This window comes from Engystomops pustulosus, chromosome 1, assembly GCF_040894005.1.
Source record: "Engystomops pustulosus chromosome 1, aEngPut4.maternal, whole genome shotgun sequence".
Taxonomy (NCBI): Eukaryota; Metazoa; Chordata; class Amphibia; order Anura; family Leptodactylidae; genus Engystomops; species Engystomops pustulosus.
Genome location: NC_092411.1, coordinates 41,927,163 through 41,946,828, shown reverse-complemented (window position 1 = coordinate 41,946,828; position 19,666 = coordinate 41,927,163). Strand labels below are relative to the sequence as shown.

The window sequence follows — 19,666 nt, the reverse complement described above, 5'->3', positions numbered from 1 at the left end:
AGCATTATACAGCAGACACCTGTCATTATCTTCCCCGATTTGTGTTGGAACCATATTGCCAACGATCCGCAACCCTGTAGCATCATCAGTGGTTGCAAATCGGTGCCCCCGTCCCTATTCAATTACTGCCAGCAAAAAAATTTTTTTTTCCACTTCACATCTATGTTGGCTCATACAAATATTTTATTCATGGGATCCTAAATCCATTCATTTTCCCACACTTTTAGAGACTGAAGTGACCGCACCCTTCCAGACTCTAAACTTGTCTCATCACAGGCAAAATAAGACTCTTCTCTGCTCATTGTCACATGACTTTGGAAGTGATTTTTATAGGTAATAAGGGGAGATTGCAAATAAAATAGGGAATTATAGGAAGAACATTTCACACCCTACTCGAGGGGCTGCTAGTTTGACTGTGTAAAATCTAATACACAGGTCCCTGTGTCAGGAGGGTCCAGGACCGGTGACATACATTACCCCCCTTCTTGTATACTATTCCGACCCCTTATCTTGCATTGGTCAGGCAACCCCCCTAGCCAATCCGATTCCAGTTATCACTATTCTAGTTCAAGTTAAAAAAGGAAAGCTGTAATGAAATCACTTTCTAAGGACAATTCTTCTTAGAAATATTTCTAGAATAGCGATTATAACATCACGAGACACATTCTGCGTGTTTCTACATAGAAGAACATGTACTACACAACCCTTACTGTTCATGCATGTCATTCCAGTCCTGCCGAAGCCTTTCATTTTCCTTAAGCAGATGTTCATTTCTGCTATGTAATTCTGTTGCAAAGTTCAAGCAATAATCAATTAACTCTTTGATGATTCCAGCCGGGTCGGGGGCATTCCTGAGTTTGAGCGATCCAAGTTTGAACTGTAAAGACATTGGGAAATAGAAGCATGGTCACACATAGGGTGAAAAAATACACACAACGCATTCAGTGTCACCCACATCAATATAACCAGGATCAACCATCAGGCTACATTATAAGAATCTGATCACATTTAGTTTATGTCCTGAAATTGTAGGGTGGAGTAGAAGGCTTCTCTGCAGTCACATGCAACTTGGACTTTGTATATAAGATGGTGGCTGATGGTTGGTAGAAGCAGCATCTTTATTTTTTATTTATTTTATTTTGTTCACACTTGTGTCACCCCTCATCCTCACAGACTGTAAGCTCTTGTGTCATCCCCTCATCCTCATAGACTGTAAGCTCTTGTGTCACCCCCTCATCCTCACAGACTGTAAGCTCTTGTGTCACCCCCTCATCCTCATAGACTGTAAGTTCTTGTGTCACCCCCTCATCCTCATAGACTGTAAGTTCTTGTGTCACCCCCTCATCCTCATAGACTGTAAGTTCTTGTGTCACCCCCTCATCCTCATAGACTGTAAGTTCTTGTGTCCCCCCTCCTCATACACTGTAAGCTCTTGTGTCACCCCCTCATCCTCATAGACTGTAAGCTCTTGTGTCACCCCCTCATCCTCATAGACTGTAAGTTCTTGTGTCACCCCCTCATCCTCATAGACTGTAAGCTCTTGTGTCACCCCCTCATCCTCATAGACTGTAAGCTCTTGTGTCACCCCCTCATCCTCATAGACTGTAAGCTCTTGTGTCACCCCCTCATCCTCATAGACTGTAAGCTCTTGTGTTACCCCCTCATCCTCATAGACTGTAAGCTCTTGTGTTACCCCCTCATCCTCATAGACTGTAAGCTCTTGTGTCACCCCTCATCCTCATAGACTGTAAGCTCTTGTGTCCCCCCTCATCCTCATAGACTGTAAGCTCTTGTGTCACCTCCTCAGCCTCATAGGCTGTAAGCTCTTGTGTCATCCCCCTCATCCTCATAGACTGTAAGCTCCTGTGTAACCCCTCATCCTCATAGACTGTAAGCTCTTGTGTCACCCCTCATCCTCATAGACTGTAAGCTCTTGTGTCACCCCCTCCTCCTCATAGACTGTAAGCTCTTGTGTCATCCCATCATCCTCATAGACTGTAAGATCTTGTGTCATCCCCTCATCCTCATAGACTGTAAGCTCTTGTGTCACCCCCTCATAGACTGTAAGCTCGTGTCACTCCCTCATCCTCAAAGACTGTAAGCTCTTGTGTCACCCCTCATCCTCATAGTCTGTAAGCTCTTGTGTCACCCCTCATCCTCATAGACTGTAAGCTCTTGTGTCATCCCCTCATCCTCATAGACTGTAAGCTCTTGTGTCACCCCTTCATCCTCATAGACTGTAAGCTCTTGTGTCACCTCCTCATCCTCATAGACTGTAAGCTCTTGTGTCACCTCCTCATCCTCATAGACTGTAAGCTCTTGTGTCACCCCCTCATCCTCATAGACTGTAAGCTCTTGTGTCACCTCCTCATCCTCATAGACTGTAAGCTCTTGTGTCACCTCCTCATCCTCATAGACTGTAAGCTCTTGTGTCACCCCCTCATCCTCATAGACTGTAAGCTCTTGTGTCACCTCCTCATCCTCATAGTCTGTAAGCTCTTGTGTCACCCCTCATCCTCATAGTCTGTAAGCTCGTGTGTCACCCCCTCATCCTCATAGTCTGTAAGCTCCTGTGATCAGGACCCTCACTCCTATTGTTCCATATGACTGTCTGTACTCTGTAATGTAATATTGTATTTGTACATGTTCCTATGAGTTGTAAAGCGCTACAGAATATGATGGAGCTATATAAATAAAGATTATTATTATTATTATTATTAGAAGGTGTGGAGTAATTACAAAGAGTCAGAAATGTGCTTAACGTGCAAAATTGTTTGCATTTTGTACAAATCTCAGACAAACACTGGATGCATAGGATCTAGAGACCCATTTGAGGGTGAACAATTCATACAACTGCTGAAAGTTTGGTTTATTCTGGATGAAATGACAGTACACGGATTGCAATGTTAGTTATTTCTAGGGCGTGGAATTACTTCCAGTCTAATGTTAAAACCATATACTGCTTCAGAAAGTGAGAGGTGGATTTTGTACTAGCATTTTTTGTGAATCCTGTGGGATCGGACCTACCCTCTGAAGTCCCTTATGTAAGTGGTTTTGATTATGGTGGAAGATTTCCTTTAATTGTCATGGAATGACTTGTATTGCCGCTAGTATCATGTAATGATCTTTCTTAAGGTGTTCCTCACTAAGTTTGCTGATGCTGAAAAGTCAAGCACTACGCTTTTATAACCATAGATCAGCAGTGCTAAACGTACCTCAAATAGTCTTGGGAGCAGGGAGCGTCCTCATCTACATTGTTATGTCCCTCACTGTTGCAATTCTGCCACAGATCATTAATATGAGCTCTGAGATTTGACAGGTTACTATAGGCAATGAGTATAAGACGCGTAGCTGTGAGGTAAGATATGAAGTAATACAGGCGGTCCCCTACTTAAGGACACCCGACTTACAGACAACCCATAGTTACAGACGGACCCCTCTGCCTACTGTGACCTCTGGTGAAGCTCTCTGGATGCTTTACTATAGTCCCCTGCAATGATCAGCTGTAAGATGTCTGTAATGAAGCTTTATTGATAATTCTTGGTCCAATTAAACCAAAAATTTTGAAACTCCAATTGTCACTGGGGCAAAAGAAAAAAAAAGTCTAGAACTTCCATTATAAAATATACAGTTTCGACTTACATACAAATTCAACTTAAGAACAAACCTCCAGACCCTATCTTGTATGTAACCCGGGGACTGCCTGTATGTAAGGTAAAATGAGTTAATATGATAACCACCATATACAGGAGCCATTGTCTGCTGTGGCAGTAAGCAACTAATCACAGCTCAGTTTCTGTTCTGCCATAGGTCCTTGATATGAGCTCTGAGCTATTATTGGTTACTATAGGCAATGAGTATAATACAGCTTGTGTGTGAGGTAAGATGTGAAGTAATATGTGAGGTAATATGAGGTATTATGAAAACCACCATATACATGAGCCATTGTCTCCTGCTGCTGTGGCAGTTGAAACCTGAGCCGTGATTAGTTGCTTTTCTGCCATAGGTCATTAATATGAGCTCTGAGCTTTGATAGGTTACTATAGGCAATGCATATAATACAGCTTAGGCTGTGTTCACACGTTGTGTTTTGTTTGTATTAATGCATGTGTTTAATCAATGTATGTGTTAATATTTTAACCCCTTACCGACATATGACGTAATAGTACGTCACATGTCGGGTCCCGGTACATGGAGAGGGCTCGCGGGCCGAGCCCTCTCCATAGCCGGTAAGTCTTTGCTGCATATTGCAGCAAAGGCTTACCAGTAACACCCACGCTGATCACCGCCGGCAAAGGTGCCGGCGGCTTCAAAAAGACGGCGGCGCGCATGCCATCTTTCCGTGGATCGTCGCTCCCCGTGACGTCATCGGGGAGCGGCGATCCGTCGCCATGGTAACTTCGGGTCTCACGAAGACCCGAAGCTACTTCGGGTTAACCCATTCATTAACATGTGCTGTTAGCACATGGTAATGTATGAGTAGTAAAATCCCCATATACTGCCATACTGTAGTATGGCAGTATATGATAGGATCGATCAGACAACCTAGGGTTAAAGTACCCTAGGGAGTCTGAAAAATAGTAAAAATAAAAAAAAAGTTAATAAGTAAATAAACAGTAAAAATCATAAACACATTAGGTATTGCCGCGTCCGAAAATGCCCGATCTATCAAAATATGATAACGGTTTTTCACTGCGTTTAACCTCGTAACGGAAAATCGCGCCCAAAGTCGAAAATGGCACTTTTTTGCCATTTAAATTTTTTTTTAAAATTCTATAAAAAGTGATCAAAAGGTCATACAGTCCTAAAAATGATAACATTGTAAACGTCATCAAAATCCGCAAAAAACGACACCACCCACAGCTCCATACACCAAAGTATGAAAAAGTTATTAGTCCCAGAAGATGACAAAATTCCCCAAAAAAATTTTGTACAGGAGGTTTTAATTTTTTTAAATGTATGAAAACATTATAAAACCTATACAAATTTGGTATCCCCGTAATCGTACCGACTCAAAGAATAAAGTAGACATGTCATTTGGGGTGCACCGTAAAATCCAAGCCCACAAGAATACGGCACAAATGCGTTTTTTTACCAATTTCACTGCATTTGGAATTTTTTTACCGCTTCCCGGTACATGGCATGGAATATTAAGTACCACCATTTTGAAGTGTAATTTGTTACGCAGAAAATAAGCCATCACACAGCTCTGTACATGGAAAAATAAAAAAGTTACAGATTTTTGAATGTGGGGAGTGAAAAATGAAAACGCAAAATCGAAAAAGGGCCGCGGCGGGAAGGGGTTAACATATACATTTTGTAAACACAATGTTCCCAGGGAAGTAATTAGGAAAATCTCCTCTTCTCGACTGTTTGAAAACGTATGCATTAACACAAACAAAATGCAAAGTGTGAACACTTTGCAGTCTTAGGTGTGAGTAAAGATGTGAGGTAAATTGTGAAGTAATATGTGAGGTAATATCATCACCACCATATACAGGAGCCATTGTCTGCTGTGGCAATAAGCAACCAATCACAGCCCAGCTTCTATTTTGCCACAGGTCATTGATAATAATAATCTTTATTTATAAAGCGCCATCATATTCCGCAGCGCTTTACAAATCATAGGGGACAAATATAATAAAACATTGCAGAGCACAAACATTTGTATGGAACAAAAGGAGTGAGGTCCCTGCTCACAAGAGCTTACAGTCTATGAGGAAGAGTGGGGTCACACAAGAGGTAAAAAGAATATATAATGGTCCAGCCAAATTCCAGGGTGAATGGGACTGCAGAGATACCTGGCGCCTGCTGGTTGCTGGATAACAGATGGGAGGAGGACACAGGATGGGTTAGTAAAAAAAAAAAAAAAGAGTTAAAACTTCATGCAGTTAACGAGTGTTATAGGCTTGCCTAAAGAGATGGGTTTTAAGAGCATGTTTGAAACTTTGGAGGTTAGGTGTTAGTCTCATAGTCCGGGGCAGAGCATTCCATAGAATGGGTGCTTCTCTAGAGAAGTCTTGGAGACGCGAGTGGGAGGTCCGCACTAGGGTAGAGGTTAATCTAAGATCACTGGCGGATCTAACAGCACGAGTTGGGCGATAGACTGAGATAAGAGAGGACAGGTAGGGGGTGCAGCATTATGCAGAGCTTTGTGGATGAGGGTTATTATTTTAAACTGTATTCGAAAAGTGACTAGCAGCCAGTGCACGACTAGAGGCATCTGTGAAGCGCTTAGTCTGAAAGACGAGCCTGGCTTCTGCATTAAGAATAGATTGTAGAGGGGAGAGTTTGGTGAGTGCAAGACCGGTTAGTAGAGAGTTACAGTAGTCTAGACGAGAGTGAATCAGAGCAACAGTTAGAATTTTACAAGTTTCAAAATGTGAAAAATGGGTGAATTCTGGAGATGTTTATGAGATGCATCCGGCAGAGCGGGCAAGAGATTGAATCTGTGGCTCAAAGGAGAGTTCAAAGTCCAGCACAACCCCAAGACAACGGACCTGCTGCCTTGGGGTTATGGTGACCCCACAGACTGATATGGAGAGGTAAGGATAGGCTCTGTTAGTGGATGGTGGAAAGACAAGAAGTTCGGTCTTAGAAAGATTAAGTTTTAGGAAGAGAGAAGACATGATGGTAGAGACAGCAGAGAGACATTCACTAGTGTTCTGTATTAGGCCAGGGCTGATGTTACGTGCCGAAGTATACAGTTGGGTATCATCAGTATAAAGATGATATTGAAAACCAAATATGCTGATGGTTTGTCCATGGGGAGCAGTATAGAGGGAGAAGAGCAGGTGACCTAGGACTGAGCTCTGAGGAACCCCGACAGAGAGAGAAACAGAAGAAGAGAGAGATCTAGAAAAGTAGACAATGAAAGTGCAGTCAGAGAGATAGGAGGAAAACCAAGAGAGTGCAGGGTCCTTCAGGCCAATGGAGCGAAGCATCCTGAGGAGGAGCTGATGGTCCACAGTATCAAACGCTGCAGAGAGATCCAAAAGATTGAGGAGAGAGAACAGTCTCCTTTGGATTTAGCAGTGAGGAGAACATGAGAGACTTTAGTAAGAGCAGTTTCAGTAGAATGCATAGAGCGGAAACCATGATAGGCAATGAGTATAAGACAGCTTATGTGTGAGGTAAGCTGGATAGTGATAGAGACATTCAGATACAGGTACAGATACAGAGAGATAGGCGGGGAAAGTGAATGACATAGAGACAGACAGGGAGAGTGAATGAGAAGACAGGTGGGGAGAGTAACAGAGACAGTCGGGGAGAGAGAGTAACAGAGAGACAGACAAGGAGAGCGAGTGACTAGTGAGAGACAGGCAGGGAGCGTAAGTGAGTGACAGACAGGGAGAGTAACTGAGAGACAGGCAGGGAGAGTGAGTGAGTGACAGACAGAAAGAGATAGATGCATAGATAGATATATAATATTTTTTGTTAACAAATTCTATTTTGTTATAGCTAAGAGCAGTTATTTACTATCCCGGCAACACCAGGAACTACAGCTAATAAGTTTATATAATCTATTATATAAAGTTGAGTGCATGTATGTATGTTCGTGTATGTTTGTCAACTAAGAAATCTGTATCTTGACTGCTGCTGCTGCCAATGTGGCAGTTAGAAGCTGAGCCGTGGTTGGTTACCAGTTTGCCAAAGTTCATTAGTATGAGCTCTAAACTTTACTATAGGCAATGAGTATAAGACAGCTCATGTGTGAGGTAAAATCGATAGGGAAACAGAGATAAGAGAGATTTATCAGAAATGCCTGAGGTAAAATTGTTTCAGTTCCAGCTGTAAATTTATAAACAGCTGTGGGAAAATGAAACCTGAGCTCTGATTGGTTGCCATGGGCAACAAGAACAGTTCTGCTCTCAGACAATTCTGATAAATCTCCCCACAGAAAAAGTGACAGTCAAAGACAAATACAAAGATGGTCAGAGACAGACAGACAGTCGGAGACAGAGAAGACCATAGTCAAAGATAGAAACAGAGACAGTCAGAGACTGAGGCAATCGCAAACAGAGAAAGGAAGAGAAAGACAGAGAAAGTCAATCAGAGACAGAGAGACACAGAGACAGTCAGAGAGAGAGATAGATACATATAAATTATTTTTTTGCTAACCCATTCTATACTGTTATAGCTAAGAGCAGTTATTTACTATACCGGGCAACGCCAGGAGCTACAGCTAGTACATATAAAAATAAATATTGCACTCTAAAATTAAAAAAAAAAAAAAGTAAAGTCCCTTTTATTCCAAAGCATCCATGCAGTTATTTATTTGTTGAAGCCATTCTTATTGCTGTTTGTGCTGCTTTGCTATTCTTTATTTTATATATAGTAAAAGAAAAAGACAGCAGCATTCCAAGGATGATCAAGTGGATTTGTTCCTTATTGCTGTTGAAGATTTTCCTTTTGTGTTTACATATATATTATGTATGTGAATAATATAATATGATATTCTTCCTAATTATCCTGTCTATTTCAACTATTTGATACAACAACACTCCAGGCAGGGCATCCGATCATCTTTCTCCTTAGCAATTAAATTACCAAGCACGAATCTGGTTGAGCTGTAAAGGATAAAAGTCTCCGAGATTAAATGCTCACGTAACATCAGTGCAACCTGTAATGAAAGCTACTAGAAGATATATAGAAAACACTATCGCCCGTTCACATGATTAAAATCCTATCAGCATGTTTGTGATTCGTGATGCACTGGAGACGCGGGGGGTCGGTTCACCTTGGGACTTGTGAAGCTTGAGAGAAACGTTTCATGATGCTGTAATGATTAATCTATACCATGTGACATAAATGGTGGCTCCAGTATGGAGCGTCAGTGACCTTCACTTCAATGATAAGAAGTGTGTGGAAGAAAATATTTAATGAATGCAGTAATAGTGTGGTCTGCTGATCTGTGCCACTTGTGATTGGTTGGATAATTCAGCCAATCAGTTTGGACATTTTTACTACACGTGTGACTGAGGATCACTCACTTATTGATTGTCTAGTAGTGCTTCCCGACACAAAATACAGAGGGGGAGATTTTGGAGTAATTTGCTAAGGCCTCATGTACACGTCCGTATGTTTTTTTCTGTTCTGTATATATGGCTGTATTGTGGCCATAAATACGAGATGTATTGCACCGTATTCCTACCGTATCTGTATAAAATACAGTGGGCTGGCAGACGATGGATGGCTGACAGAATGCACCTTCCACTGGTTATGGTGCACAGCCGTGTGCAGCACATATTTTGACTTCTATGGGCCCCACGGAACAGAAATACTGTGGAAAATAGGACATGTTTTATATTTATATATGGCTCGCTTATTGTACATAGATGGCCATATTGCCCATTGGAATGCATGGGGCCGAATCCGTCCGTAAAATCTGTCAGTTTTTATATGGTCGTGTGAACGGGGCCTAAGGGTTTTTGAACTTTTTCGGGCAGTTTTTCAACTGGTCTGGGAAAGGGGACTTGTCCCAGGGGGGAAGGGGGGGGCGTGGTTTAGTCTGCATGCCAGAAAATTCAATCGGAAACTAGGCCAACTAATGAGCTGGAATGATTATCTGGCACATAATACGATTGTGTAATCTAATACTGCACTTTCATAAATCTCCCCCACAATGTTCTGCATCAATATCTACCTGTCAAATGATAAGCCGCTCCTGTGTGTCCTTGGCTGGACCCTGAAGAAGCTCCTATCCTCTACACAGAAAGTCTTACACAGATAGGAAGCTATTTCGGAATTGTCTGTATTATCTATATCGGTTAACTTTTTATTTTATGTTATTTTTCATATTCTGAATTGTGTTTGTATTGAATTTTGTATAGTGAAGCAGACAGGCACCTCTTATTGCCTTTCCATTTGGAGATTTCATTAAAAATTTCTTGCACAAACCCATTATAGTGAAGGCAGGTCTATTGGGTCTCCACTCCATTGGATAGGTTATTGTTAGATCAGTGGGCTTTTACCTGTCAGTGTAGGACAGCATCAAGTGTGGCAATGGCCAACCGCTTATTCAAATATAGTTGGGTGCAAGTGGTTTAAAGATCTCGGTTGCCAGAATGCCATAGATAAAATAGTGGAAAAAATGATGCAACCTTTCGACCCTAAAGGTTGAAATGTTGCATCATTCATTTGATGTATAAAGAAAACCACTGATGGATTGAACTAATTGTGGACGGCTGTTGGCATTTTCTCTACTATTGTATCAGTGGCTTTTGACAATCAGGACTGTGGATGTTGGATGCCTTGGTTCTGTGATCTTTATTGAATTTCTTCATATTGATGAACTATCCATGTGAAGTTGATAAATCACTTTAAAACTTTAGGAATGTCACAGTGGTCCACTGATATATACAGAAACATTATGACTTAGAACGCATGTAGTGTCTGAAATACATCAATGGAGATCGTTTTTATGTACTAGAGCACCTCTTTAAAGGAACCTGTCACCACATTTTCACATATACAGCCCCATAGAGCTCTATTAACTGACTGACACCCTTCTTTTAGCTAAAAAATGTTTCCCTTACATACACATAAATCACCTTTTATCTTATATAACCTGGAACCAGAGGGGGTGTTTCTTGCTCCATCGGCCCCTCCCATCTACTCCCCCACATGCCATATAACTCCTTACTATTTAGTAGTTAATGTCATGTGACCAGGGTGACATAATCTCAGGTCCTTTAGCCTCGTAACAATAGCAAACTGTACCCCTTGCATGTATCTGACCACATGAAGTCACAGCAGCCTCCATGGACTTCTACTGCTGTGATTTTATGTGAACACATACATGGTGTACAGTTTGCTATCGTGAGAAGACTAAAGGACCTGCGATGATTTCACTCTAGTCACATGACATGAATGTAACACAAGGTACCGTGTAAAAATTGACACAATATATTACTATAATTAAATAAGAGATTTATATGTCAGTATTTGAATATTATCAGACAGCCCCTAATTACAAGGCAGGGCAGTGGAGAAGAGAGTAAAAGTCGAGAGACATGAGTCAGAAAAGCAAATTTGTATATCAGAAAAACGGCTGTAATTAAGGTAAAGTGTCTCACTGCCAGCTAATTTTAGGTGATATGGGGAGGACTTGTAACCCTTGTAACCCTAGGCATTGTTAGTCAAGGTGGTAAAATTTTGATGACAGGGCTTCTTTAAATGAGTTTCAAACAAATATCTAAAAAAATAGTTTCAAAATAGTTTCAATCACGACTGAGAAGAAATTACAAAAAGCCCTTAAATATATGTAATAATCCTGCCAATAGTTAACATATGGTTACGAGATATTGCATAAAGCCAAATATGTGACATGCTGAAACGATGCTGTCAGCTTCAGTGCAAATCACTGGAGTGACAATCCCCAGCCCGGAATCTAATCTAATGGCTTTAACAAAGATGACCATTTGTGTTGGGGAAACTCTTTTTCAACACTTGTCTGGCACATTCATTTAGGACGGATAAAAAATTCATGCCACACGCTGATGTAAGACAAATTAGCTGCGTAAATACATGAAGACAGATAACTGGTCGCTTCTAATCTCCCAAATTAAGTGAGGGATTAAATGTCTAATAACTTGAGACACGTCTGATTTGTGTATGAGTAAGTGTGGGAAATGAAGGGCTATCTGGTGAACCGATGGTGACATATCATAGGGGGTATGAAGGCTGGCAGAACATGGACAGGGGATCATCAGTAATCCCATTAACGGGTCAGATTTCACTGTCGACTTCACTGTGTAATATTGTGGTAAACGTTCTTGTCACATGGAAAAAAATATTATGGAGTAATTTTTGAGTTTGGGTTAATCATATTTTATAATTTGTTGTGTTTCTTTTTACAAATGCAGCAGGTCCTCTATGTACATCATCAATATGGCATTTGCTTGGCCAGATGTATTAGACTTAGGCTATGTTCACATCTTATTTTTCAACTTCCTGTTGTAAGGATATGTTGGGTGTGTCGTTAGAATGGAGGGCTAGTATGTATCCCGTTGTCTAATTATAAAGTGGGATATGTTGACCTGCCCACTCCCAAAGTTAGAGGAGGATCTTCAGGGTGTCTCCCCAGAGACATCACTATGGTCGTTCCAGAGTATAGGCTCAGTGGAGATCAGGGATGGAGGCCTTACTATTGCATCCGTCCCCGTTGGCTATTAGGGCATCTGCTGATCATATATGTCGCAAGAAGCTGAATGAAAAGTAACAGCCTGCTGCATCTTTCTCTCCTGTGTTTCCTGCAGGATCCAATGTACACTGTGCAGACAGTGCCAAAAAGGATGCCTCTGCCTGCCATGATAGGTCTATAGATACTCTCCAGTGTATTCCTGGTGTATACCATGAATGTATCCATAAAACAAAATATGACTGTACTTTATATTTAAAGAGTTTTGTGACAGATTTTTACCTTTATGAATATTATTGTAACATGGGGAAAAAGGGAAGAAAATACCCGTTAAATTGTGACAAATAAGATTTTTAAAAAAAAATCAAATACATTTTTACATTTACAACATTCTAGATTTTACACTAAAAATGAGTAGAAGGGATCAGGGCTTCTTAAAATATTTAAGTGAAAAGGTTTCAGCCACAATATTGCATGAAGGACAAGACAGGTTCCTAAGTCTAAGTGATATGTTTAATATTGGTAGATGTTCCAGTAAGGTTATGTTTCTTAGCTCAGAAAATAAAATCCTATTGGTCAAATATGTGATATTTACTTTATATTTATATTTGCAATATAAAGTTGAAACATTCATGAATAGTGCCAAAAACAGCATTGCTCATTGCTTCCTACTATTCATAGAAAAGAAGATAAGGAACCACTAAGACACGCAACAAACACAAGAATGGCGGGTCCTGAGTCACTTGTTTAAGCAGAGTAGACCCATGCTGTGATCTCTATCATTCCCATAGAAATGAATGGAGTGGTGGTCAAGCAGAATTTAGTTAACAATACAAACTTATGGATCTATCAAGTGGTGGCCCCAGACTCCCTTTTCAGCTCTCCTACAATGACGCTACCAATGAAAAGACATATTTCTCACCAAACAACCACTGTGGATATGAAAATCAACAAATGAAGACACCACTGCCAGGGAAGGGAAGTGTTTATTGGGTCATTAAGGTTATTAGAGTCCAGTAGAAGGCCATCTATCTAATAGCTTAAAGGGAACCTGTCACCAGGAGACCCATTTTTAGAACTCCCCCAGTCCCCACAGAGCATAGTACATACACTGCCAAAGTGTTTTTGTATTAAGAATAGGTTTTACAGAAAAAAAGATATGTTATATTGTACCTTTCATTAACATCTGCTCTCTGACTAGGCGCTCGTCACCTGGGAGTGGCTGGAAAGGAGCAGTTCCCCCCCCACCCTTGGGAAACAGCCCCTCCATGTGTCCTTTTCAAATATATGAAAACACCCATCACTTGGCTTAGCGACACCCCTTCTCCTCTACAGCCAATCCCGAGTGAGGGGAGTTATTCATATATTTGAAAAGGTCACATGGAGAAGCTGTTTCCCAAGGGTGGGGGGGGCTGCTCCTTTCCAGCCACTCCCAGGGGACGAGTGCATAGTCACACAGCAGATGCTAATGAAAGGTACAATATAACATTTCTTTTTTTCTGTAAAACCTATTTTTTTTATACAAAAACACTTTGGCAATGTATTATGCTCTGTGGGGACTGGAGGAGTGCTAAAAATGGGTCTCCTGGTGACAGGCTCCCTATAAACCTGGCCAAAAGTGTCGCAATGACCCCAATCACTGCAGCAACCCTACAACAGCATGGCCGATAGAGAAAAAAGTCAAGATGTTGTAATGGTCCAGTTACAAATCAGACCTGAAACTATTGAAATTGTATGGTGGGACCTTTATGGAGCAGTAGATAAAGTAATGGCTACAAATGTCACTGAACTGAAGCAATAATGTAAATATGAGTGAGCCATAATGTCTCCACAATTATATGATAGACTTATAAAGTCATACAGAAAAAACAAGTTATTGTTGGTAGTTCTACATGCTATTCATTTATTGGTTTTTGGATCTTTGATTGATTTGTGTTAAATAAATAAAACGGTGGAATCTGCTATGTGTTGTACATCTGAGGTTGCATTTACCTGGATAAGTCCGGATATAAAACCATAGAATTTAACGAGGTTCTAATGACTGTATATAATATATGATAATATAGGGAATATGCAACATCCCCCACCTAGCTTTTTCTCGGGGCCTGGAGTCAGCCGGGGCCCGCAGTACCTAAGTGGCTGGCGGTTGCGGCCTAGGCACGCTAGTGTCACGGTGCTTGGTATGGGGAACCGGAGGGCTGTCCTACAGCCTGGCAGGTCTCCAGCAGGGTGGTGTTGGCAAGAAATGATGAGGGAGAGGTGCTATAGCGGATCTCCCTGGGGCAACCCTTTGGTGTCTAGAGTATGAGTCTCTGTGTGGTGGACAGGGTGCCTGTGATGATGGCAGCCGTAGTAGCAGGGACCAGACGGAGGCAGAGGTTGAACAAAAACAACTTACAGTTCTTTATTGGAACCGACAGGAACCGCAGCAACGTGCCTTTAACAGAATAGTGGAGTACTGAGACGCAGTTGGAGGGAGCCACAGGAGTAGATCACCAGCCTGGATGCAATGGCAGGCTGGGAGGTAGCTGTGTCCTAAAAGGATACTTCAGCTTGTCCTGGGTTGCTTCAGGTATCACCCTTGAAGGTAGGATGATACCCCTTTCCTCACTATACTAGCTATTAGCTCCACTCTTCAGGCAGGTGCTAGGCTCAACTGCTCTTGGTCTGGTGTGCTAGCTGCACAGACTCTTCAGAGTCTCTTACTGGATTAATTCCAGTCTGCTTCTGAGCTACTGCTCAGCTAACTACTCTCTGCTCTCTTCTGAGAGAGAACTCACTTCTTCTTCTTCTAGAAGTTTCCTGACAGGGTCTAGTAAGGTGGTGGCTACTCCTCCAATTACATCTCAGCTTACATCTCAGCTCACAGAGACAAAGTATAACACATGTGATTGGCTGACACATATGACATCAGACAAAACACTTAACTCCTGCCTTACCAGGCAGGGTCTACCACTGCAATGTTCCCCTGTATCCTATTAGGACATGCTGTGGGGCTGACTAGACCCTACACAGGCTGCAAGCTACATGGTGGGACGTATTCGCAACCCCTCCTCCGCCTTGCATCGGCGAGGGTGTTGCAAATACAAGCATCCTCTTTAATAGTTGGAACACTGGTACTATTTGTGCAGATGTAAGTAAATATTATTTATGCGAAAAACTCTGTTTCCAAAATTCAGCTGTTTTGCTACATAATTATCTCTGCACATTTTGTCTTACAAATATTAAGACGTAAAAAGGAAGATGATGTGTCATTATTGTGAAGGGTTGGCGTGTACATAAAAGGAACCTGAACACGTAAATAGCTGCTCTCAGAGGTACAGAGCAACTAACTGTGTTCCATGATAGGAACATTTAGTGCAGAACAAAACAAAGAAAAATCTTCTCAAAATGCTGGGCAATTGCAGTAAAACCTGAGAGGTATTGATACTTTTTCAGCATCTACCTCCAATTATAATAATAATAATAATTCCCTTATTTATATATCGCACACAGATTACGCAGCACTACACAGAGCTTGCCAAACCAGTCCCTGTCCCCAAATGGGGCTCACAATCTAATCAACCTACCAGTATGTATGTGTGTGGGAGGAAACCAGAGGACCCGGAGGAAACCCACGCAAACACGGAGAGAACATTCAAACTCTTTGCCGATGTTGACCTGGATGGGACTTTAACCCAGGACTCCAGCGCTGCAATATAAAGCAACTTTTCGTAACTGAATAAAACATGTGAATAAAAGAAACTGTAATATATCTCATCCACTCACAAGCTGCTTTCCTTCCTCTTGTTATACAGCCTCATACACAATATTCTGTGGAGAGGGAGGGGGAGGAGGTGGAGTGCTGCCGGCTACTAAGGGATTTATTGCCTTGCACGGTGGTTGAGTTATCCAAGAAAGCATAGTAAGATGCTACTATTAGTTCTACTAAGCAAAGCTGAGCTCAGCAGCAATCAAAGCGATATGTATAACTCTTTTATCAGCTCCCCCCTCTCCATAGACTAATACAGGCAATCCCTGACTTAAAGGACATCTGCAAAACTTTCAGCTGTATATACGTCGCCTCCATGGTCATACGAATGCGGCCTAAGTAGTAGAAGGGAGGCCAATGGACGGTAGATAGGATCATACCATTAGATCTATAAAATTGTGCACATATATTTTAATGTTTTGTATGTTTATATTTGTTTAGTGTAGTCTGTTTAATGTTGGGGTTTATGTTTTTGTTTCAATTTTATGCATGCTATATAAGGAGGCAGAGAACTGTTTACTGCATGATCTAATACTATGGGCGACGTGACTAATAAAGTTGTTTATTGATGCGGTTCTGAATTCTTATAAACCCAATCTAACTGTGTTGCTCCATGTGTTCTAACGCTTGAATACAAACCTCTATAAAATAGGGTAACACTTATATTGAAAGTAGTGAAAAAGCATTGAAGAAGAAATGAATGGACAAGGTTTTCCATGGAATGAGGGGTCCTCCATATTTACATCTCGATGTTTATAAAGAATGAGTGACTAAACTAGGAGAATCCCTTAAAACTAAAGTTTTATTATCTTACATGGAGCCTGTCAAGTAGTTTGACCAGCCCAAACTGAGAGCAGGATACGAGAGAAGCTGAGCTCCCATATACATTATATGACTTGGAGTAAAACCCTGACAGTACTTGTGGGACAGATAGTGGGAGTCCCTGTACCAGTGTCTGCATAGAAGGCCGTCAATCTCTATTAGTGGGTTGAGTTATCAGGTCCTAGAAGTCCGAGAAGGATTTGCCCTTCTCTTTATTTTGAAATCCTGCTACAAATCACACGTATGTAATCAATATATAACAAGTAAGTGTAACATCTCATAACTGTATACTTCTCTCTACAGAAGTAAAGTCCAGGCAGTTCTGTTTAGAACATTAAGAGAAGAGAGAAGAGCAGCGAACTGTATTAAAGAAGCAGAGATCATAAACCCTTTGGGAGATAGGGAGTAAGTATGTATAATAAAGCTTTCCAAGAAGACATGCTGGGGGCAGAATTCCTGGAAATGGAAAGAACTATAAAATTCAGATAACTGAAGCTGTTTTGTTCAAGGGTGAATTCTGTGATCCATTCATGATGTTGCTACCCTTGATAGTATTCCTGATCGATATTGCAGTTTTTTTTTTAAAATTTCATTACAACACAGACGTTGATACAGAAAGTAAAAAAGTCTGAGAAGAACGAGAAAGAAAGAAGATTGTAGCAAAAATATCTAAAAAAATTTATTAGAAATGCAAAAAGTGGTTGTACTAACTATTTAAGTTATTTATAGGACCCCAGCATGAATGGGACCGGAGTTTGGGAGTGTTAGAAATTGAAGACCCGAGCGCTCCGCTATCACCTGCACAGTCACAGACAGTGAATGGGATAGTCAAGCGATGTGGATTGCAATTTCCAACGTTGCCATACCCTTGAATGCAGCGGCAGGATGAATGCTCGATCTGCCACTCCATAAATGAATGAGACCTCAGATTGCTGGGGGTCCTGTTCTGGAGGTCAAAGATAAAAGACAAAGGGGCACATTTACTAAAGGTCCGCAGCCGCAAATCCGTCAGGTTTTTCCCAAATATTTCCTCTTTGCGCTGTATTTCACGGAATTGTGGCGCACGCGATCGATTTTTGGCGCAATCGCGCCGACTTTCGCGCGACAGAAATGGGGGGGGGCGTGGCCCCCGGACAACCCGAAGGATTCGGAAAAACCACAGAATTTAAAAAGCCATTTGTGTCGCAAGATCAAGCACTCACATACACCAGAAAAAAGCAGGTGAACTCCAGCGGACCTCGGCGCAGCAGCGACACCTGGTGAATATCGGGGCACGGACCTTAGTGAATCCCGGCAGAACCCGAATCAGCGTCGGAGAACCCGCCGCTGGATCGCGACTGGACCGGGTAAGTAAATGTGCCCCAATGGGTTGTCTGTCTTTAGGACACACACTATGTGCTCACCTGATTATTTCTTGGTAATCTTGCATAAGAGGCCCAATCCGAGGTCCAGTTAATCGTTATTAAAACAGTGTCATGTGAATCAAGAGACACTAGCTTCTCGAATGCAGAAAAGCAGCTCCCAAGACTCAAATACACACATCATTAGTGCTCTACTTTTTCCTATTCTCAGGATTGACAGTAGGACCCTCGTCAAAAAGCTTGTTATTCCCTATACTGTGGACAGTATAGGCGGCCACCATATGCAGTATCCAGCTATTTAAAATGCTTGAGTCAATTGGGGAAGAGTGCTGGTACCAGGCAAAAAAATAAATAAATAAATGAGGGGACAGAATTAAAACTATACCAACATTTGGAAAGAGAAATATCTGGACCCCACATACACATATTATACACCATTTGGAGCCATGGAGGCATAGCCTGCCAGTATGGGCGCTGGGGCGCAGCTGGGTTTGATCCCTGCTGGAGCAAAAACACAAACCCTCAAAAGACAACCTACGTGGAAAAATTAAAAAAATTATGGCTTTTAGAATTAAATGTGAAAAAAAGAAAAAAGTGGCTGTGTGGCTGCCGGAAGTGGTGAAGGGGTTAAGCCCCATCCATATATCAATTTTTTTATTTGCAGACAACCCCTTTGGTTTAAGATAAAGGTAATTTTCTGGTAACACATTCCCTCTAATAATAATAATAACAATTCTTTATTTCTATGGTGCACAGCGCTGCACAGAACTTGCCAAATTGGTCCCTGTCCCCAATGGGGCTCACAATCTAATCAACCTACCAGTATGTTTTGGAGCGTGGGAGGAAACCCACACAAATACGGAGAGAACATACAAACTCTTTGCAGATGTTGACCTGGATTGGACTTGAACCCAGCGCTGCAAGGCTGTAGTGCTAACCACTGAGCCACCGTGTTTCCCATATCTAATGTCCTTACATGTCTCATCGTAGAGATAGTGATTCCTGTCTATATGGACCAAGTGCTACCTTTGAGACAGGATAAAATCAAATCTGGGATAAATTAAAATAAATCTCAAGGAGTTTATGAAAACAGCTATAAGCACGGGCTAGATAGAAATAATTTCATAAGACAAGTAAAAACATGTCCTAGAGGAATAGGAATAAGACGGTCACATACTTCTATTATTACTTTAGTAGGTAGGTCATTACCCAACCGAAAAAAAGAAACATCTTCTGACGTAAAGTGTTTTCATTTGGAAGAAAACAAATCCATTTTCCATGTTGCTTTTACTAGCAATGGTAAAATGTAATCCAACTATTGGCAGGTCCTAGAGAGCCCAACCTTTGGCTTCTTTAAGATGAAATCCTGCATAATACATCGAGACCAGAATGTGAAGGAGGAGACGCCTTATAAGTCGCTAGGTCTGTCACTACATCTCCAACTAGTAGGTGCTGTCACTCTGCCTGCAGGTCTCCAGCTTTCCTATAGGTATTCTAGTGACACCAGCTGTATTCCCACGGCGTCTAGTGAAAAATGGATGTTATTCAATTAAAAAGAAGCCGCAGCTCACAGCTAGAAGAGCCGCTCTC

General features: G+C 41.5%; 1 protein-coding gene across 1 annotated transcript in view; it reads right to left on the bottom strand.

Moving 5' to 3' along the window:
* Positions 1–19,666, bottom strand: part of XRCC4 (X-ray repair cross complementing 4) — a 294,092-nt gene that overhangs the window by 189,056 nt on the left and 85,370 nt on the right. The window contains exon 4 of the mRNA XM_072139355.1: positions 711–877. Coding sequence (XP_071995456.1) covers positions 711–877 — 167 coding nt within the window. The remainder of the gene's footprint in view (positions 1–710; positions 878–19,666) is intronic.